Source organism: Pleurodeles waltl, chromosome 7 (genome assembly GCF_031143425.1).
Source record: "Pleurodeles waltl isolate 20211129_DDA chromosome 7, aPleWal1.hap1.20221129, whole genome shotgun sequence".
Classification (NCBI taxonomy): Eukaryota; Metazoa; Chordata; class Amphibia; order Caudata; family Salamandridae; genus Pleurodeles; species Pleurodeles waltl.
In genome coordinates, this window is record NC_090446.1 from 796,341,791 (window position 1) to 796,365,103 (window position 23,313).

The 23,313-nt window shown below is 43.7% G+C and overlaps 1 protein-coding gene across 2 annotated transcripts in view; it reads right to left on the reverse strand.

Moving 5' to 3' along the window:
- Positions 1-23,313, reverse strand: part of KCNIP1 (potassium voltage-gated channel interacting protein 1) — a 1,382,576-nt gene that overhangs the window by 412,264 nt on the left and 946,999 nt on the right. Inside the window, exon 1 of one of the 2 annotated variants that reach the window (XM_069199337.1) lies at positions 4,874-5,354. The exons of the other annotated variant lie outside the window; for it this stretch is intronic. Within the exon in view, the coding sequence (XP_069055438.1) occupies positions 4,874-4,982 (109 nt within the window). The 5' untranslated portion in view covers positions 4,983-5,354. Of the gene's footprint in view, positions 1-4,873; positions 5,355-23,313 lie in introns of those variants that run through there. 2 annotated transcript variants of the gene reach the window in all.

Consider the following 23,313-nt stretch of genomic DNA (forward strand, 5'->3'; position numbering starts at 1 on the left):
TATGGTTTACATGTTCTAAAGATGTATTGATTGATTAATTAACCGACCTACTTTCTCAGTGGAACACTAAATATAGGAGTATAGTACTTTACTGATTGGATTTGCTAAGATAGCAATAGGAACTGACATGTTTTTTTAAAAAACAGCATTAGTTGAATGTTCAGTCTGTCAATGTGGATCGTGAACATTGTCCATGAAATACAGAGTCCCTCAGAACGTTCCAGTTACAGCTCTTTGAATTATCTTATTCACTGATAGCAGGTGAACATCCGTTTTTATACTATTTGATGCTCACACTACTTCAACAACTATTATCTGCTAGTCTGACTTCGCCATCAGCATTGAAATATCCCCTCACTCTCCTTTGCCACCCTCTTTGGATACTTTACTATGTCTGGATGGAATAACTTCATGATTGAAACTGTGTCTGGTGGGCTTTGTGCCCACATTGGCAGTATTGTACATTTCCACGTGCCGATCCCAACAGATAATTTTCACATGGCTTCCATTAAATATGCTTGTAAATTTCTTGATAGTTTCTTTATTTCATCTTGTTTTCCATTATGTATTACCCTGGGGTTACAGATCTTAGGGCATTTGCAAAGAGCAGCTCTTTCTTTCCTTCCCAGTCTCTCTTGAAGGTCACTCAAATATTTAAAACCATGGTCTCTAGGAGTGAACATTGTGGCAAGACACAAGCTCCCAAACTCCTCAAGGTGAACTCAATAACTACCATTCTTTTTCTCATGAGAGCTAGTCAAGTACATCACATGCATCACTAGTCATCAATCATCCCTTACTTATAGGACAATAAAATGCATGTGAGTTGATTGGCATGACACATGGTTGGTGAAATAATTAAGCTTTAATTTAGTGAATATAATCTTTGATTTTCATCAAGAAGCTACCGACCCTCCATGTGCGCCTCTGTAATTTAACTACAATGATTACTAAAATGGAAAGGAAAAGGGGACATGCCTTCATGAAGTGTTCAATTTGTAATTTCCCTCCATCTGGGCATTTCCCTTTACATGATCTCACAAGATTGTGCAAGGTGGATGGCTCCATCTTGCTGCCCTGGGGCATGAGCGCAACCAAGGCATTCCTTTTGTAGTCTCCAATTAAGTCATAGTAAACCAACCAGTGGGTGGAACTATTATAAACTACCAAAGTTGTGAACTATCACCATGTCATGTGGGTGGTTTTCAGCCAATCCTGATTTTTTCTGGAATCAACACATTCTGGAACTTATAGTTTCAAATTCCACATTAAAGGAAGTGAGACTTGAACTAGTTGACAGATAACAACAAGAGCAGAAGAAATTGATTCAGTGTAAAAGGTATATTTCCAGGCATAGGCACTTTTTATCTACGCATTTTTCATTTTTCGACTCGAGTTGCCAAAGCTTCAGTTTTGCTAACTCTTTCCTTTAAGGTTTTTGGGGATTTGTCACTAAGGCATTCATTTTAGGACCATAAATAATATCCTAAAGTAGTTGCTTTTTGGTTGTTTTATCATATACACTCTGGCTCTAGAAGAAACAAATGCTGGAGCGGTTACCATACTAACCTTCATCAATAAATAGAATCTTAAGGTAGCCACCATTATACAAACAAAACCGCCCGATATCTTAGCCATCATATCAGTCATATTAACTCTTCAACTTACCACTTAAAGCACCTGCACCAGTACCAGACTCATATGCATGAGAATGCGTTTTATAGTGACAAAGTTAACCAAAACAGAACATATTTTAGTTAGGACCTAGATATGGAGCATGCAAATAACCAAAGATTGTATGACATACTGGAAACATGGGGCCTTTAACCACTTATAGAGCTGTCCATGCCAGTGTTGCTGCTGGTGGAGGATGGATAAGGCATGGATGGAGGACAGCTGGTAGGAGCTATGGAGGACAAGTGGTTAACAATTATCACAAGATCTAAAGCATCCAAGGGCACTTATAGTCCATAAGAGAGGTGAAAACGTGGCTGTTTCCATGAATAAGACTACATCCCATAGCCCTGAGATGAAACCCACAACAGGAATCACTCCTTCAATGACAATCTACAAGACTCAGATATATGTAGCAGTCAGAACAGCACACTCTCACGTTGGCAAACGCTACTTCTTCTTGAGTTCAAGTAAGGTATGAACAGCTGATATATGTCACTCTTGGCTATTATATAGTTCTGTAAATTCATGCATAACCCTGCTCGACTTTGCTAATAAAAATAATACCACTCAGACTTTATAAAAGTGATAGTAGTACACAAAGGCTGCATAATAATGTGTGTATTCTTCCAGGCCCTCTTACACTCACATAGGGCAAACCCCTCTTTTTCATGTCTCCTTTCCATTTCTGTACAAGCTCACAGTGGCAAACCACCCATCATGATTTGAATAGGCAAACAATAACTGAAGAGTTATGCCACATACGGATGCCCACCAAAGGACACTAATTTTGTCCACCACTGCATGTCCTGATTAACTAGATACTATGACCGCTTCTTGACATCTCACATAGACGTTCACATAAGGGATGATTGTAAAAAGTCAATTCCAGCTGCCCTCCTAACCAGCTCTCACATAATCCACCCTATGACTGTTCAGGACCATAAACAAAGAAAAATATCACAGAATGGACAACCCTGTGCATTAACCAGCTCAGTGGACTGGGGGCATACGAAATATCACAAAAGGAGCTGAAGAGCTGATCAAGCTGGCAATTTACCAAAAACCTACCTTTTGCACTTTAAACAGACTGCTAGACATTGTGTCCCATAGGGACAATGTAGAGGTGGGTGAGCCAACAAATTAACTGGCAAAGCAGAGCCAAGGGTCGGTTTGGTTCTAAGAGCTGCCGCAAGAGCCAGCTCTTTAAACTATTAAGCATGTAAAGTAGGCAAAAAACATTTGGTAAACAATTATGATAAAGTCTCCTCAAAATTTGAAAGAGTGTATTTCTTTCACACACAGAAGCGTTTCACCTTAGTACATCAGATTTTATTACAGTTTTGAGACATATTTATTAAAAGTGAGAGTTTCTAAGCATGCACTGAGGAACATTATTACCCCCTTGATGTCAATGCTATTAGTGAACTAAGAGGCAAGTAAGTTGTCATAGGTATCTTAAATGTGACCTACATTCTTATGATAGAAGTAGCAACATTATAAGTTAACAAATCAAACACTATAGAGATATATTTACAAGCACATCCTGAATTCATGTATTTGAAGATGCTCTGATATATGGTAGCAAACAAAAAGGAGGCTCAATGAAATAAAGTAGCATAGGAAAACAAAATTTAGTCAGGCATGGAAGTGGGGATTTATCCTAGATGTTCCTGTTTTACACTATGCATTTCAGCCACTAGATGGGTAGCTCTTTCTCACATCAAAGTTTAATGCCTCACCATAAATTGTTGGAGTTAGGTTTAGAGCATTTGTGACAGGTGGATTCCACATTTTATTTTTCGCAGTTTTACATAGTGCAAATCTTGCCCAAAGGTATAAGAGCACTCGACAACAGACATGGACTACGTTACACTTTTTTTAGTAGAAGGAGATTTACCAGGATTCACAGGGTGCTAGAAGGCCAGGAATATAGCCTGGCTCCACATGTTGCATGGTGGTCAGTTGTAGCCACTAGGCCACATTGCCTTTAAAGAAACGTCAGCTCGTTTTGGGCTCAAGGTTCCAATAGGACCTCTGGCTGAACTAGAGTCAGGCTTCTAGCTTGAGCTTTCATTGGCTCACCCACCTCTACGATAACTGCACCTAGGTGGTCATCATCCACGACAGGGCTACACATCCCACATAGGATCAAAACAAAGAAAACACACTTACTATCATACACCATACATGGAGTAGCATGGTACTTATGCAGACAAGTGCCCCACAAAGCAGTATACAAGTGTTCGAATACAGCACTTTAATTTCAGAAATACCATAAAAAACGCTGCCATTGGAAATATTATTCAACATCCAGTACAAGTTAAAGCAGTCTTGAGTACTTCCACTGAAAGACAGCCATGTTATGGAGAATGTCTTCCTCCGTAAAAAGAAACTTTGAAATCATCTTTTTATTTCTAGGCAAAATAATGCTGAGAAATCAAATATTACTATTTGTCGACGAATTTATGCAAACGATTCAGTAACGGCGTAATAAATATGGTAGAAAGACCGAAAACGTGAACTTATTTCATAAAGGTATTTATTTATTGTTTGTTATGGTGAAAAACAGGAAGTAGTGTGTGCCTAAAATTACAAAATATGTAGAAAATACAGGGTAATACAAGCTGTTATTGTATAGTTTGAACTTAATATGTATTACGTTTTCATACACTCGTTTATATCACATGCAATTCGGCTGCTTCGTGGTGACTGTCCTGCTGCGTGAACGGGAGCAGCAGACAGTGCTCAAGCCGTGGGTGCTGAAACAAAGAGGCAATGAAGAGAATCCTGCTCCCAACTAATTGGCATTTAATATTCCACCAAGGATAAGTAGTTACATCGTGAAAGAGAAGTGCTTGTGTTGCTTTGAAGACATTGTTTTACTGGGTGACAATAAACCAGAAATGAAAAGTCAGAACGGTACTGCGCCTTGCCAATGCCACGAATAAAATAATTTTAATTTTACTTAACTCATAGAAAACGATTCCGCAAATACTACATGATCTCTCTCAATGAGTTAACTGACATATTCTCTCCGAAACGGCATAGCAAAATATATGGACGCATTATTTAAAAATATATATTATTAATAATAGAATTCTCACACCCTACATTCCACAAAAGATTTCACCACTTAGACTATTGCAGCTTTAGCTCACATCTAGGGAGCATAAAGCAAACTTGGAAGCGCTCTTACCATCTTTCAAGTCAATGAGTCCGAGGTAGTGCAAAAGTTTCAGAGAGGAGCACACCACCACCACAATCCCTAAGGTCTGCAGCCCCTCCGACTCGCCGTCACTCCACATCCTCCGCGGCCCTTCGCAGATACCCGCCGGCGCTCTGAGGAAACAGCTGGCGCAGCGCTAGGGCGAGAAATCATCTGCGGCGTCCTCCGCGCTGCTGCGCCAGCGCGCGGCTCATTTTCAGCGCTCTCTCGGTCTGCCTTCGCACTGCTTCCCCCTCGCTGCCTCACGGTGCCCCCCTGCGCTCTCCTACCGCTCCGCGCCTTTTCTCCAACTTGCTCATGTCCATGTCAGCTCTCATTCTAAATTCCTATCCTTGTCTGCGACTCCGCTCTGCTTAGGGCAGTTCCCAAGTGCCTCACCTCCCCCCGCAAAGAACTGTTAGCACTGCCCGGTAGATGCAACGGCGGGCTCCGATCCACCCCACGTGGTTTCTTGCCTTCCTTCTCTCCAGGAGTGATTTTCTTTGTTTAGTCATTTATTTTTCCAAGGCGAAAGCTTTCCCTGATTTCCAATTACCCTGCTAGAAAGATTCATGAGAAGGGAACCTCTTCCAAAATCCTTGCATTTTTTTATGTTTTCCAGCTGCGTTTGTGATTTGCAAACTGTGTATCCCGCACCTTACTAATCGCCTTCTGCTGAAAGAAAACCACCTCAGGTAGTGGAGATGAAATGCTTTGGTTTGTTTTTATTACCATCTGCAGATGTGCAGATTCAGAACCAGATGTTCTCAGATGCAAGCTCAAGTTGTTCACTTCTGCTAATATTAAGCCTATGTAGATCCATGTATTTCTCTTAGAACCGAAGCGATGCTTTCTGAACATAGGACACTTTGGTGAAATTAATCTTTTTGTACCTGAAATAATCTCTGAAACAAATAACAGAAATAATGACCATCCATTCCCTAGCATGCCCCCATGAAACAGGCCTCTAATAATGTAATGTATTTACATGAATAGCGTTCCTTTAACCTTTATAGTGCCTTTTGATAACGTCTCCTATTAGTACTATGTCCCATGCAACAGCAGCGCCATGAAGCCAAGGCATTTTCAAACGTTGTCCTTTACAACTACTACCTGTAATACACGAGTGTGCAGAATGGAAGGTTGTTATGACACACACACGACAACAATGCATAGCCAAATGACCAAGGCAAGCACTCCTTGGGCCTGTAAGAATCACAGGGAATCCCTGTTATGTTCCCAATTAGACTTTTTCGTATTTATATACAAAGAAGTGAGCAGTGTGCCAGGAGAATATTCAAGGAAAGCTACCTATGAGGAATGTCTGGGCAGGCTTACTCCAGAACACATGGCCCATCAATGTTCTTCCAGCCACAACACATAGTAATTGTTTTACTGTTTCTTTATCGTGTGTGCTGGGTTTTACAACCTTTCCACTTTCTCACAAATACATCATACAAACACATCTACCAAAGCTATGAAGATAAACATTTAATGTGTTGCCCTAAACTGATATGTTCCTAATATTTGTACAGTTAATGCGTGTGGGTGGCACAAACTCATACTTTGTTACTCGATGAAACTTTCACAATAAGCCCGAAGATGTATCCTTGACAGCATGAATAAAAACGTTTATCCATTTTAGCAGTTTTAGGATCTTTAACGTAACCATAATTTCCCAATCAACTGAAGCTTTTTCTGGAAATGTTTATTTTTTCGTACTTTACAGTTTTTTTTATTTTTTTTATTTTACAGACAACAGGAATATCCATTTAATAAATTATCTTTCTGTGAATTTATTTGGTTTTTATCATGGCATGCGCGGCTAATGCCCACCATCACTTATGGCGCCGAAATTATGCTGGGGAAGGAGGCAGTTTTTTCCAATCAAGTCCAGACAAAGGCCTACAAAACAGTTTTTCGGATACCACGACCAGCATCTCCAGCTCAGGTTCGTTTAGAATTGGGTCTGAAAAACTATGAATTTCAGAGATGAGTGCCTTTATTAAACTATGCTGGAGGATGCGTGCAGCAGAGACTGGTACTCTAAACAACCTATGTTGGATGGAAATTGAGGAGCAACAGCGACACAATGATAAAAGCACCTGGGGTCATCACATAAATAACTGCATTAAAGCACTAGGTTTGCTAGAAGCCTGGGACCAGAACCCGAACAAAAATGAGTTTTTTCGGAAGGCAAACGCTGTCACTAAGAAGAAATCTTTAAATTCTGATAAACAAAAACTTGCAAGCAGGCAGCACGCCTGGACTATAATAACAACATACAAAATTTATGGGCACAGGAATACCTAGCAGCAACCTTCAACCAGTCGCTGAAACATCGGTCTATGCTTTTCCGCTTTGGGTTGATGGAAACAAAGGATATGGTCCCTTCATGGAGACAGCAGGATCTGACACATTCCTGTCGACTGTGTGGGTACAGACAAGAGTCATTAGAACACATTTTTTGTGTGTGCCCGGCTTTGCTAGGCCTCAGGACATCATATCTGAAAAACATTTTTAAGACACTTAACATACGCTCATGCAGACCGGCCATTATAAGCAGGCTTAGCAGACTTTCAACCCCGTTTTCTTGTCAAGGGACCAAATTCATGGTACAGGCTCAGAAAGAATTAGTGAATAAAGTTGAAGCTGAGTGTGCAAGGGCCATCATTTTATGATTAGTAAAGCTCCGAAAGTTTAGTTCCAGCCAGGAAACAGCCCTAGGTACTACTTAGGATTCTCACTCAGCTTCACTCATCCACTATTATAGTGTTCGTAAGGGAGCAAGAAAGTCCTAAAGTTAAGTTCAAGACCAAGGTTGGAATTAGTGAAGAATATTTTAGCTATGCACAACTCTTTACCATGATATGTGATATGTTTTAGTTTCAAATAAGTTTTTATGTTTTTATTATGGGTCTCTATTAACGTAATGAGTAGGCAAAGTATTTATATTATTATGCATTTTGGAATTGCGATGGTTTTTTATTAACCGAGCCAATAAACAAACTTTAAAAAAAAATTAGAAAAAAAACTTGGTTTTTATGATGGTGTGCGTTGACCCCTGCCTCAGCACATGCAAGGCCCGCAGTTACACCCTGATCATCGGCCGCAGTATCAAACAGATGGAAACTTTCGTCTTGTTCATTTTTTGAGACTAGTACCTTTGCCCTCTGCACTTGATGGGTACAAGGCCTAGCCTGCAGCCCTGCCCTTAGCTCTGTATCTATGCCCGAAGTACCCATCAGGTAAGGAATGTGGCCATGACTGGTGGACACTGAATTCATGACGGTTTTCGGTCATGTTCTGTGCATAGTACCCACCCCATAGGGATTAAAAAACAGGTGTACATTGGTCTGGGCATGATTGAAGGCTACACTTTGTCCTAACATGATATTACAGACAGAAATATATGGGGCTAAAGGTATTTCCTGTAGACTACAGTTTATGACCAGGACGTTCTTTAATCATAAGAGCAGCAAACAAGGCCTGGTTCAGGCCATACCTCGTTCTCAGTACCAACAAGGGATGTCCTTAAACCATGCAGTAGAGGCAATGCTGTGTGGTGATTTCATTGTTAAGTGATAAAAACAATGGGCAAGTCTAGATTTATTTATTTGCTTTTGGATGGCGCTAACGACTGTTGAATGGAACACAGTTTTCCTAACATGATAGGAAGTCTTAAGTCTTAAACGGTGTACCAAATCATTGGTGAACAACTGAAAATAATGGAGCACTGAAATCTCTACTTCTGAGTTGCGTCTGCCATTTGCATGGGTTTCTGACTTTTGTCAATTCACACAAATCACCAGGACCATATAATGAAATCCATATAAAGTGCAGATTTCCATGTGCACTCATTACCCACACTTGGTGATGCAAGCCTCAACATGTAAAGCCAGCCTTTTGGCATTGCTGATGCAAATTTTGTTATGGTTTTTGCAAAATATTTGTTGGGGCAGCTGTTGGCCCTCAGGGCCGGACTGGGAACCCAAAGCAGCCCTCACAAATTTTGACAGACCAGCCCCATGGGGTGCATAGCAAGTGAGCCTGACCACTACAATGGGCTTGGGAGATTCTCCGCCCCCCAAGAAAATGTGTGAAAAAATGGCAACACATTTTTTATTACATATTCCATGGTATTACGTTTGAAAGTATAGTAAATGATGACCTTATGGTGCACCAGGATACAGTAATCTTTATCACCCTCTAACAGTGCCTCTCATCTCTCCATAGCTCTCTCTCTCACATATATTTCATTTATTTTATAGCGCCGCTCTTATTAGTGTAGGGAGTTGGAGCACTTTACATCACACACACATACAGAGACAATGAATCATACGTGTGTAAATCAGTGTATAGAAAATGTTACATAAGACAAAGGGGACTACAAGTTTAGGATTCACTTGTCATCCATACTGTTAAGCATTTTATAAGGGTGCTTGGTCCAGGGAAGCATAAACTCATGAGTTAAAAAGCAACACAGTGGTTAGGGTTGACCTTACTAATAACAATTTATTTCTACCCAAACAAACCCTTTTAGAAAAATTAGGATAAAGAGAGACTGGAAATAAAACAACGTTCTAACCGGTACCATCATGCATTTTGCATGAATCTCTTTGATGGCAATTCATAGCTCATTGTGCCAGATTATGATTGCACAATAACAAAAAGATATCTGTGACAGAAGTGGTCACACTGAGTATTGCACACACAATACTGTTCTGTGATCTGCATAGTTCACTTTGTTTGCAGCAGGCATATTAACCCTCTGTGCTACTGTAGATGAGTTAAAACTGCCACTAGACAAAACTCCCATCTCACTCCAGCAGATACACTAAGCACCAGAATTATCTTGGCATTTTAATTGTTGCCTGAAAACTGTTGGATATACAAGAAACTCTGCAGTGTATTTAAAACTGCTTCACTCCCACAAACGCAGCTCCTCCAGTAACAAAAGCGGCCACCCACCCTTCTAACCTCCCGGGGAAATGCCCGACGCCCGGTACAGCCAGTCCGGCCTTGCTGGACCCTCATCAATCTAAAAAGATCACAGCTATAAGCAAAAAGATATATTTCAATATCAAAAAGCACACATTGTCATAGTAGTCAATGAAGGAACTACTTTGATCATGGATGTTCACCTTGTGAAATAGCCAATGGCTGGAATAGGCTGCCCTCCTGCCCCATGATATAGTTAGTAGGTGGAATTAAAACGTGAATGACACAATAACACACAGATGGATGCTGCGGTCTGACTGAAGGTCCTATAAAGCATGTTATAATTTTAGTAAAATCATGAGGTTGTGACCTATGCTTCACCTAAAAAGTAATAGGGCGTTTAGCCTCTTGATTGTTGTTTGCTTGGAAAATGATATTCATGATGGACAAAACCCTTACTTTAAACCCATACTAAAGCTAGGTGTGTTAAGTGCTCTTTCCAAGCCTGGAAACATGCTCACACCTAACATTTGCAGGAGTTGCTAACATGTTTGTGAATAGCCACAGACTTTGAGCTATGTGGCAGACTACGTGGCCACCCCTACGAACCCTCTCATAGCCTGCCCCTTTGACACCCATAGACCTAAACAGAAAATCTGTCATGCAATATTAAATACCCAGGGGTAACTTGAGTTTGCATTAAGACAAATACTGATTAGCAGAATTAGGAATTTGCTAGTTCCAATAGCATTTTGACGACTTGGTGATTATAAACCGAACAAAATGTTTTTGTTATTCGGATCCAATGTGCCCTATTTAAATCGTAGTGAAAAACCATCACTGTTTAGTTTGTTTGGAGTGCCCAAAGGCCAATATCAACAGAAACAGAAACGAAACGCTTGAAAAATCCTTGTACCCAGTTTCTTCACAAATCACTCCACATTCTCGAACAAGACTACTCCAGGAAATCATTTTATACGATTTAAAACTCTCATTTAAATTACATCAGAAGACTACTAGGAGAAAGAGAGAAACTCTTTGAAGACCGGTAGACATATTAATTTCTGCCCTGAAGGAAGCGTCTAATTGTAGAAAATGTGTAATGATGAAAGGGAGAGTAAGTTACAACGTGAGATGAAGCGACAGAAGTCGCCGTCTCCTTTCCATCGAGCTCTTGGTTTTCGGTGGGGATTTCCTCTGCATACAACGCGGTTCAGCAAACTGTTTTAGGATGACTTGCAGGCACCTGGCTATTGATCAGTAAAATATTCCCTTTGCTGCATGGTCCATGTATAATGAAGCGACATTTGCAAGTGTCATGTGTTGCCTGAGAATTCGCAAACACATAAATAAATAAACAACTTCCCTACTGTGAGGTGTCATGGGACCATAAGCCATCACTGTAGACGTTGCCACAGACATAATGCAGCTAGTCAGCTGGTGAAGTGTTGCTCTTTTCTCCAAATGTAACTGCGGTGGAGAGTTTATTTCCCCCAAAGCCAAAATTCACAGCGCGGGTCAGCAAATATAAAAGGATACATTTAGGTAGATTGAATAGGTCCTACGCCCCCGCAACTAGAAGTCAGGGTGACATTAGTCGCGCCATAGGCAGGAGCCGCCCATGGAACACGGTTGCTGGTTGTATCGATGTGATGTCATCACTGGGTAAGTGAAGCGTGGGTGTTGGGCGCGTTTGGAGGGGGTCGCCACTGGGTAGCCACTTTCTGCATGGATGTGTTTTGCTGTTTGGATTATTTTTTGCTTTGCTGTGCTTCTGGGAGTTGGTGAGTCTCCCCGGTGCGGCATCCCTCATATAGTGCATGCGCCTGTGATTCTGTATGCACATCTGTGAACGTTTTGGGCCTTTGCTGTTTGGGTTGGCGCTATGTTCATGCACAACTGGGAAGCATCTAAGTCTTCTGGGCGGCCGTGGCATGTTGATTGCGGACAACACCATACCATACAAATGAGGTCCGTTTTTATTGCTGGTTTGCAATCTGGCCTGCACCGCTCCGGAGCTGGCAAGTCTCTCCAGGCGGCCGCAGCAACTGGGCCCGTTTTTAGTGCTAACATGGGCGCGGTGGGTCAGAGCATTGTGGTCATCTTCCCAGCAGCCCAGAGAGATGGTCTTCCCCCGCCAGGATCGGCCCCTATGAAAGTGCAGATGGCAGCAGCATCCCCACCCCCACATATCTCACCTCTACCCAAGGTCATTGACACTAGCACACCGTTGGTATCACTTGCACTGACCGGGAGGGGTGTTGGCAGGTTCCACACCTAGCCAGGCTGCCCAAGGGAGTGGGCATGTTGGTGCAGCTGGGCACAACCAGGGGCCTCCCCTTCTGTGAGCAACATAGGACAGTCTTCGCACACCATCAGTCTTGTGCTCTTTGGCTCAACATAGCCCACCTTGACCCCTTCCTCGGCTATTGCTTTGCATGTCCCAGTGGAAACTAAAGAAAAGATCCACAAAGGTGAATATTGTGATGTAGTCAATTTGATTAATGCAGGAGTAGTTCTGGGAAAAACCGGGACCGGAAATGGTACTGAACAAAAGCGAAAGACGGTTTGGGTGGAGTGGCCCCTCTAGAATTGGGTGACAGTTCTTTTCATTTACTCAGCAATCCTGTCCGAAAAGTTCCCTGCTTTGGTGCCCCAATTGTTTAGTTATATGTCCATAATACATAGTGCTGCATCTGAATTTCAGGGATCAGCCTGGTTGCAATATGACATCAAATTTAGGCAAATGAAAGCAGCCAGGCCAGCGATAGCATGGGATCACAGGGAGATTCATATCTGTCACTCTGAGTTCAAGGTGGCACCCTTATCAGCAAAATTCTCACAGTCCTTTCGGCCTGAAAAAGTGTTTGGGGACACAAAAAATCAGCCTGCTGGCAGTAGAATAAAAAAGTGTCACATAGGCAAAGGTAAGTTCAAACGCCTTTGCTCCTTCTGCAGAACTCAAGGTAATTCCGAAAGTAAGTGTTTCAAAAAGCATGAGAAACCAAAGGAGCAGCCTGCCCCCAAAAGTCATTGATGCACACCTGCTGCATTATGGCTTTAGGGATGTTTTCCCCATTCCCTATAGGGTGGCCCTAACCCCATTCCCACCCAGGAATCAAATGTCAGTGGTACACTGAATAGGGATTTCTAGAGGGGTCGATCCTAAAGGAATTGCAGGTGGGGAGGGTGGCAGGCCCATTTGACTCCCCCACTACTTGTGAGTATGGTTGGCTCACCTCTAGGACTGGCCCCAAAGAAAGAGCCAGGTAAGTTCTGCCTTATCCACAACCTATTCTCTCTTTCAGAGTCCTCTGTTAATGATAGTCTGGACCAATGTGTATGCAAAGAATGGTACACTACCTTTGACAAAGCAATCACCAAGCTACAGAAGCTGATGCAAGGGAGGTTGGTGGCCAAATCTATCTAGAAGCAGCTTTTCGCTTTTTGCCAGTTCACCCAGAGGAAATAAGTCTGCTGGGTTTCACTTTGAAGGGCAATTCTTTGTTAACTTGTGTATGTCCATGGGGTGTTCGATTGCATGCTCCTTATTTTAGACCTTCAGTAGGTTCTTGGAGTGAGCGGTCATGGATTTAGTGGCCTCCAATGACGTGGTGTATTACTTTTTTTTTTTTTTTTCATGGGGGCTCCAGGCTTCCCAGCATGCAGGAAGACCCTTCTGGGCTTTTGTGAGCTGGAACAAGCACTAAGGGTACTGTTAGCAGAAGATAAGAAGAAGGGTCCTAAGACTTGTATCGCCTTCCTGTGCGTTGAAATAAATTCAGTAGCAGGGGTGTGTAGGCTACCTCAAAGCAAGGTGTCTGCCTTCAGGGCCTCCATTCATTCTTTCTTGGCAGTCAAAAAACATCACTCTACATCAACTATAGGTTCTGGTATGTCAAGCAAACTTTGCTCTCAGAGTGATCTCAATGGGGAGGGTGTTTTTTAAAGAATACCACCAGGGCTACATTGTTTTTTTTTTTTAGAATATCACCAGGGCCATGTTCGGCTTTCAGGCCAAACACAACTACAGCAGGCTTTCATGCAAGGTCTGAAAGGATCTACATGTATGGAGGGACTTCCTTGCAGACTTCAATAGGATGCTATGATGGTGCCAACCAGCAGAGTATAAAGCAGATTTGGCCCTCCACAAGACACTGTGGGCAGAGTAGGTTTTGGGCAATGTTCGGTAAGAAGAGGTACATGCAGCGTTGGCCAGTAGATTGGGTATTGTCTGGGCTCACCTGCAACATTACTTTTGTGGAACTGTAGGAAGCTGGCTCTGTATATACAATATCAAAATGAGATATAGGGGGTCATTACAACCCTGGCGGTCCAAGACCGCCAGGGCTGTTTCGACGGAAGCACCGCCAACAGGCTGGCGGTGCTTCCTGTCATATTTCGACAGCAGCGGTAGCGCCGCGGTCGCACCGCCAGGGCTGGCGGTTTTCCGCCACAATGGCCCCGGCGGTTGTAATCCGCCAGGGCAGCGCTGCTAGCAGCGCTGCCCAGGGGATTACGAGTCCCCGACCGTCAGCCTTTTCCTGGTGGTCTGAACCGCCAGGAAAAGGATGGTGGTACAGGGAGTCGTGGGCCCCTGGGGGCCCCTGCACAGCCCATGCCAATGGCCATGCCAATGGCATGGGCAGTGCAGGGGCCCCCTGACAGGGCCCCATGAGGCTTTCCACTGTCTGCTATGCAGACAGTGAAAAGCGCGACGGGTGCAACTGCACCCGTCGCACGGCCGCAACACCGCCGGCTCCATTTGGAGCCGGCTCCCATGTTGCGGCCCACATCCCCGCTGGGCCGGGGAGTTTCCGCCCACCGGCCCAGCGGGGATGTCCAAATGGGCACCGTGGGAGTGCGGCCGCATGGCGGTTACAGCTTGGCGGGCGGCAGTAGCCGCCCGCCAATGTTGTAATGACCCCGATAGTGTGCACTGAGTCCAGGGGTTCCCCAAGAGGCTTGACAGAGGCATTATAGATAATACCAATGTTCTATTTGTGGTAGTGTGGTTGAGCAGTTAGGCTTATCAGAAGGTAGTGTTAAGCATGTGTTGTACACACACAAGCAGTAAATGAAAACACACACTCAATGACTTAACTCCAGGCCAATAGGTTTTTATATAGAAAAATATTCTTTTGTTAATTTATTTCTAGAACCACAAGTTTCATTTAGCAGGTAAGTACATCAAATGAAAGGTACTTTGCATAGTGATACTTAGGACTTTGAATAGAATCAATATTGTGCACAGTTTTCATTAAAATGGCAAAACGCTATTTTAAAAGTGGACAGCGCAATTTTTAACAGTTCCTGTGGAGGTAAGTAAAGTACAGTTTCTGAGGTAAGTACCACACTTAAAGGTTCATTCTCCGCGGCATAAGTACCCCACTGTTGGGGGTTCAAGGTAACCTCAAACACTCAGCACCAGCAACACAGGGCCAGTCAGGTGCAGAGGTCAAACAGGAGCCAGAATAACGTGGGTCCCTATGGAGACTGGGGTTACTCTCGTTCCAGTCTGCTTGCAGGTAAGTACCCGTGTTGTCAGAGGGCAAACCAGGGGTGCTTACAGGAGTACTGGAGGGGCCCCATGTAGGCACAAAAACCACACCTTCAGCGGCACGGGTGCGGCGATGTGCTGTGTGCAAACAGGGCGTTGTGTTCTCAATAGAACTCTATAGAGCAACCTGGAGTCACTTAGGCGGTGTAGGCAGCGCACAGGGGGGCCTCTCGGGCAAGCCACCGACTGGGCAAGGGTGAGGGCTGCCAGCTGGTCATTGATGCACCGGTGGTCGGTTTCTCTCGGGACTGGGGGCTGCGGGTGCAGTGCTTCTCCAGGCGATGGACATCTTCATCCCGGGCAGTCGCGGTCAGAGGGGTCCTTGGGATTCCGTCTGCAGGTGTCGTTGTGGGGGTGCAGAGAGGTCAGCCCAGGGTGGACACGTCATCAGAGTCACCTGGGAGTTGGTTCCTCTGGACATGGTCTGGGGGCGTCGGGTGCAGAGTAGTTGGATTCACGCTTCTAGAGTGAGGTGAGAGTCCCTTTAAAGTTGGTTTCTTGATCCTTTTTTTTGGACAGGTCAGTTGTCCACAGGAGTTTCTTGGTCCTCGGTGATGCAGGCACTCCCCTGGAGGCTTTTCAGAGGTCGCTGGTCCTGCAGAACGCGTTGCTTCTTTTCTTGCAGCTTTTCAAAGCAGGAGATGGGCCGGTAGTCAGTTGGTATGTCCTTTTCTTCTCTGCAAGGTGTTCAGCTCAGCAGTCCTTCTTTCTTGAGGTCGTCAGGAATCTGAAGAGCTGGGTTCAGGGTCGCCCCTAAATACAACATTTAGCGGTGTGTTAGGGTCAGATGGCTCCTTGTGCCCACTCCTTCTGGGGAGGTAGGCACATCCCTATTAGTCCTAATCCTTCAAAGCAAGATGGAGGATTTCCCAAGGAGGGTGTCACTTCAGCTCTGGACACCTTAGGGTGGTCCTGGCTGAGGCGGTGACTGCTCCTTGTTTTTCTCATTATCCCTCTGGACTTGCTGCCAAAAGTGAGGGCTCATCGGGGGCGGGCATTTCCACTAGTTGGAGTGCACTGCGGCACTGTAACACCAGGCTTGAGCCTTTGAGACTCACCGCCAGGTGTTACAGTTCCTGCAGGGGGAGGTGTGAAGCACCTCCACCCAGGTCAGGCTTTGCTTCTGACCACAGAGTGCACAAAACCACTCACCCCATGTGGTCAGAAACTTGTCTGGAAATGGCAGACTGGCACAGACCGGTCAGCCTTGCACTAGCACTTGGGCTAACATACATGGAGCCTCTCTAAGATGCCCCCAGTGTGCATTTTTCAATACATCCCACACTGGCATCAGTGTGGGTTTATTGTGCTGAGAAGTTTGATACCAAACTTCCCAGTATTCAGTGTAGCCATTGTGGTGCTGTCGAGTTCGTAATGACAGACTCCCAGACCATATACTCAGTATGGCTACCCTGCACTTACAATGTCTAAGAATTGACTTAGACACTGTAGGGGCATAGTGCTCATGCAGCTATGCCCTCACGTCTGGTATAGTGCACCCTGCTTTAGGGCTGTAAGGCCTGCTAGAAGGGTGACTTACCTATGCCACAGACAGTGGTTTGCGGACATGGCACTCTGAGGGGACTGCCATGTCAACTTTGTCTTTTCTCCCCACTAGCACACACAAGCTGCTAAGCAGTGTGCATGTACTGAGTGAGGGGTCCTTGAGGTTGGCATAATACATGCTGCAGCCCTTAGGGACCTTCCCTGGCCAGAGTGCCCTTGGTACCAGGGGTACCTTTTACAAGGGACTTAACTGTGTGCCAGGGCTGTGCCAATTGTGGAAACAAAGGTACAGTTTTAGGGAAAGAACACTGGTGCTGGGCCCTGGTTAGCAGGGTCCCAGCACACTTCCAATCAAAGCTGGCATCAGCACTAGGCAATCAGAGTGCTAGATGCCCTTTGGTGTTGAGGCTGCTCATCTGCGGCTGCCTTGCACATAGTGTGTATTTCTCCACCAAGCATGTTCCGGGGGGGGGGGGTCGATAATAGGGGAGCTAATGCTTTATTCCATTCTACGTTGGGATAGGTGAGAGGATTGAAGCCACAGGCAGATGAAACGATGACAACCTTCCCTAAAGAATTGTAGAAGCGTAGTGCCCAATTGTCCCAGTCTTAATAGCAGCATCTGTGGCCCCCAGGACAAAATGTATGAATTAGGCTCCCAAACAACGATTCTGGTTGTTGCCTGAGTGGCCCCTTCCCCCATAACCAATAACTCAATTGTTTACAATATGGAAAAAAAGTATTTGTTAATGTTAATAGTTTGCCACAATACCATCCTAAAGTAACCATTACATCTATCAATTAAAATATTGAATTCAATTGAACTAACTTGAAAACTGAACACCAAATAAAAGCCTGAGTAAATATCTGAAACATGAAATGAGGATACATTTCGTGCAGTATCTCTAAAATATTGTGCATGTAATTTCTAAGACAGTTCAGTAAGTTAGATGCTCCCTGCTGAGGTCTATTTGAACTCCCCTTTTGATAGGTTTGTCATGGCTAGCCTTTCACCCTTATATGGTTAAGAGAATGTGCTTTCGAACAGGATGACATCAGCAACTATTATTTCACCTCTTTGAAAATAAAAACGTCTGGCAGTAGCTGCCCTGGTAAAAGACAATTGCTCAGTGCTCTCTTGCTTCTTGCAACTAGGACTATACTGTAGTGACCATTTATAGAAAGCATGTAGCAGGGCGTATGATAATTTGATTGGGTACCGCTGCGTTGCTTACTGTCATTCTCCCAGTTGATTCACAAGGTAAGCAGGCGGATCCTTTCTTTTACCTGTGGCACTTCTATGTGAATCTGCTGTACGCAGTTCTTACTCTTGTACTTACTTTTGCATGCCGAAGTGAACCCATGATAGTGAGCAGAGAACTATACGACAAGCGTAGGGCTTTTGTCACCATTGGTTATATCTGTTTTCACACTGTGGAACTGTAATGTCTTCAACTGCAGTATATTAGGGAAAGATACACCCAGACTCCAGAGGGCCCTGAGGTCTGTCACTGGGCAAGAAAGATAAGCCCATGACCCAGCTGGGGGGTGGTTGCTTCACTGGCTTCATGTGACTGAATGTATTCAGAATAAAGTCGCCTGAGGCATTTATAAATTCCTATAAGATCTGAATACCTCAATTCCAGGATGTTGTACTTTGACCTCAGCAAATACTATTTACTGATTCAAAGCGGTCTCAAGGGTGGCTGGGTCTTCTTTTTTATGCTCCCAACAGTTGGAATTTCTCTCCATGTAATGTTGTTAGGCAATCCACCTTTTCACTGGAGTTGGAAAAAAGATGAGGACCATCCTGTTTGACTAAGTTTCCATTTCAGATCATCATAAGGTACTATTGATTAAAAGTGTAGTCAGTCAGTCACATTGTATAGTTTTCTGGTACAATGTCTTCTCTCCCTCTGTAATTATTGATACGAATTCCTGCTTTGCCAATTTGTAGGTCCGAGGCCGAAAACTAAAGGTGGGATTTACCAAAGTTCCTAGAGCCAATTGAGTTTATGGGCAATGTCTGGGATTGGCACTGCCTGTAATGGGGAAAGGAAAGAAGACAAAGGATGTGAGATTAACTGGAGGAGGGGGCCATTTCCCTCCTCTGCTACAAAAAATATTGACCCTGGGGGATGGGCACTCCATGGCTTCAGTAAGGCTCTGTGAGGGGAGCTGCAAGCTATCCTCCACTTTTAAGGATTTTGGCCACAGATCAGGCGGCCAGCAAACTAGCCCTTTGAGTCACTCTGGGGTCCAGGGTTCAAGATGGAGATTACAGGTCCAGTACTTTCTCTCCAGGCAAGAGGACATTAGGCAGACAGTCAGCACAGCAAGGCAGCAGCTCCTTCAGAGTAGCAGCCCAGCAGAGTGGCTGTCTTTTCTACAGCATAGCAGTCCTTCTTCCTGGCAGAGTACCCACAGGTCCAGAAGTGGTGGTGTCCTAGATCCTTCTTTTCTATACAGATATGCCATTGAAGTTTTTAGAAGCTTGCCTTTAAAGAGCACCTATGCCAAGCTCTCATGGTCCTGGCTCTAGACTAACTACAAGGATATGCAGCCCTTTGTGTGGAGGCAAGAAACAGACTATTCAAGCTCCCTTTGCGTGTGACTGTTTAGGAGGAATACACAAATCTCAAATCGCAACTACACCAAGCCATGTGACCCAGAGGCAGGCAGCAGGCACCAAATGGCTAAGGCAAGTAAAAGCCAACTTTCCAAAAGCGGTATTGTCAGAACTGTAATTTAATATCTAACTTCAAGATAAATTAGGATTTTAAATTAGGATGGTTTCCAGAGACACCAAACATGGACCAGGGACCTTTCCCCTTCGGAATTTATAATGATAAAATGCAATAAGGTAATGCCAATGTCATCCTATGAGTGAGGTAGCACTTGCAGTAGTGAAATACAAATATAGGAATCTTTGCGCTATCAGAGTAAATGTCCAACCTTTTAAATACACCGCACCCTGCCCTTGGGGCTGTTCAGGGCCTACCTCAGGGGTGTCTTATATGCATTAAAAGTGAAGGGTTGGGTCTGGCAAAAGATTTGTTTTGCTAGATCGAAATGGCAGTATAAAACTGCACACACACAGGCTGAAATTGCACTCCTGAGACATGTTTAAAGTGCTACTAAAGTTGGTGGCACAACCAGTGCTGCATGCTCACTAGTAGCATTTAATTTACAGGCCCTTGGCATATGTAGTTCCACTTTACTAGGGACTTATAAGTATATTAAATATGTCAGCTAGGTATTAGCCAGTGTTGCCATGTTTCATAGAAAGACCACAATCACTTTAGCACTGGTTAGCAGTGGTAAAGTGCACAGAGTCTTAAGGCCAGCAAAAACTAAGTCAGCAAAAACGGGAGGTCTGAAGGCAAAAAGGTAGGGGGAAATCATGTCATGGACACCAGGTCTAACACTAGGTATTTGAATTAAACAAGAAATAACAGTTAAAGAAATCCAAAAACCATAGCAACACACCATGTATAGTTGAGTCAATTAACTATGACTTGAGCCCAATCATGCACTGCTTATGACCTCATATTTTACATTAATGCTGACATGTTAAATTACATAATTGATGTTTCCACTCCTTAGATTTAAAGAACAATATTCATCAAATTACTATTTAGTACTGTGGTTGAAAGGTCATGGGGTGCAGTTCTTGTCTCATAACAACACTTACTACACCATCACTTAATCACTTTAACCTTTGTTTATATATGCATTATCAGATAATATTGCAGCAGCCGTCACCTATAAAAAAACAACATAATGGGCTAGTAATTAAATATATGAGATGTTCTAGGACATAATTTATAATATCACTGCAAAATTTGCAATGGAATTATTAATGAGAAAACTGCATGGTGGAGGTGAGAGATATAGTTACTTTAGGGAGCGAGTTAGTTACTTGAGATAACTTTAACTGGTGAATTTAACTGGTTCACCTCCCATGCACAGATTTTTCTTCAATTATTAGACTTCTAATGTTTCACTGATGCTTTTATTGATGTTATAAAAGTAGTCATGAGAGCTGTATCAAGGGTAATTAGCAGTGCATTGCGAAGGTGAGAGTTCTAGTTACCTTAGGCCACAAGTTATAGTTACTTGAAATAACTAACTATAACTGCTTATTTTCTCTGGTTTTGTGCGAGTAAATTCAGAACCTAACTCTAACGTATCTGTAACCTTTGTTTTTTTAAGTGGATTTGTATGTTTTTTTAATTCTGTTTCCCAACTATAACTTCCCTGTAACCTTTGTTTTTTCAGTGAATTAATGTTTTTTTTAAAATGTAAAGTAATTTTTCATTAATGTATGTTATTCCTAATGCTGCCATGCACGGCCTTTGGCCCTGTGCAGTGGGGGTTGGCTGCAGGGCACATCTCTCTGGGAGTGAGAAAAGGTGTGAGAAAAGGTGTCAGAGGGTGTCTCTGGGTGTGTCTCTGGGTGTGACACTGGGTGTGAGAGTGTCTGGGAGGGAGAGGCTCTATGTGGATATGGGAGAGGGTGTGAGAGTGTCTGGGTGTGAGAGTAGTCGTAAGTGGGTGTCTCTAGGTGTGACAGTGGGTGTGTGGGTGTCTCTGTGAATAGGTAAGTGTCTGAGGGGGGTCTGTGACTTGGTGCATTAGGGTCTGAGTGGGTTTGTGAGTGGGTGCATCTGTGTCTGCGGGGGTCTGTGACTTGGTGCGTTACGGTTTGAGTGGGTCTGTGAATGGGTGTGTGAGGGTCTGAGATGGTTTCTAACAGTGCATGAGTCTCTGAGTGGGTCTGTCAGGATGGGCATGCATATCTAAATGAGTGTGTGAGTGGCTGTGTTAGGATCTGAGTGTGTGAGTGAGTGCATGCGTTTCTGAGTGGGTGTGTGAGTGGGTGTGTGAGTGGGTGTGTGGGTCTGTAAGTGGGTGTGTTAGTATTTAGACGGGTCTGTCAGTGGGTGTATGGGGGTCTAAGTGGGTCTGTGAGTGGGTGTGTGAGGATCTGAGTGGGTCTGTGACTAGGTGCATCAGTGTCTCAGTGGATCTGTGACTAGGTGCATGAGGGTCTGAGTGGGTCTGTGAGTGGCTGCGTCAGTGTCTGTCAGTCTGTGAGTGGGTGCGTTAGTGTCTGAAGGGGTCTGTGACATAGAGGGTTTGGGTCTGAGGGTGCCTCTGTAAAGGTGTATGAGTATCTTAGTGGGTCTGTGAATGGGTGTGTGAGGGTCTGAATGGCTCTGTAACTTGGCATGTTAGGATCTGAGTGGGTCTATGAGTAAGTGTATGTGTGTCTCAGTGGGTCTGTGAGTTGCTATGTTAGGGTCTGAATGGGTCTGTGAGTAGGTGCATGAGTGTCTCGGTGGGTCTGTGAGTGGGTGCATGAGGGTCTGACTGGATATGTGAATGGGTGGATGAATGAGTTTCTGAGTGTTACTATGAGTGAATGAATTAGTGAATGAGAAACTGTATTTTTTTTTTTTTTTTGCCGATATTAGTGATTACATTGCAAAGTTACATGGGTGAGGGCATGCTGAGCACCACAACGTAATCATGAATCACGGGTTGCATGAAAAAAAAGTTTTTATGGGCATGATTTCAACCTCAAAGACACTCATATCACATTCCTCTGGTTTGGGTACCTCCACCTTGACCTCTTATGCCACTTTTCATGTTATTTTTCAGCCCGAAGACCATGTCTCATTATCTGAAATGGTAGCCACACATTTCTGCTTAGGTTGCGGCCAGCCAATCACAGCATTCCTGTTGGTGTGCGCATTCACAAATATGCTGCGATTGCCGTGAAAACATCCCAATGGATCCAGCGACCCTAGATATACAAATGTATTTCCTCTTTAATATCTCAAAAACTACTGAACGGATTTACACCAAATATCCAAAAGTGTAATCTGCATACCGAAAGCTACCTTTCTGGCAAATTTGGTAAAATTCCGGTTTGGGCTTTAGTCGTGTTCAAAACTCCTATGGGAATTCACATGGGAAATGCACGTTTTTTGACTCCACCTTTTTCTCGCCCCCCCCGACCTTGACTGATCATCCGAAAACCTTCCATGCGCAACAAGAATTACTGGAACACTTTATTTTGGAAAATTTTGTGAAGATCTGCCAAACTGTGCCAAAGATATATGCAAATCAAAAAACACTTTTCCTACAGAAAGATGGTCCTAACTATAACTACATACTGGTGGTCACCAGTAGGATAGATATATAGATGACACTCCTTCGCAAGTCTCAGCATCGAGAGTCACTACATCACAACCGTTACATTGGAGTTACTACATCTGGGTATCATGACACTGCAACATTGAAGATAAGTTTCAAAGGTTTGTGTTTAAACGTTTACATTTTTAACATGTATATAAAATAGCTGGACAAATATTCAAATATTCAACATTTTTCCTAGTACATAGCTTACTCAGGG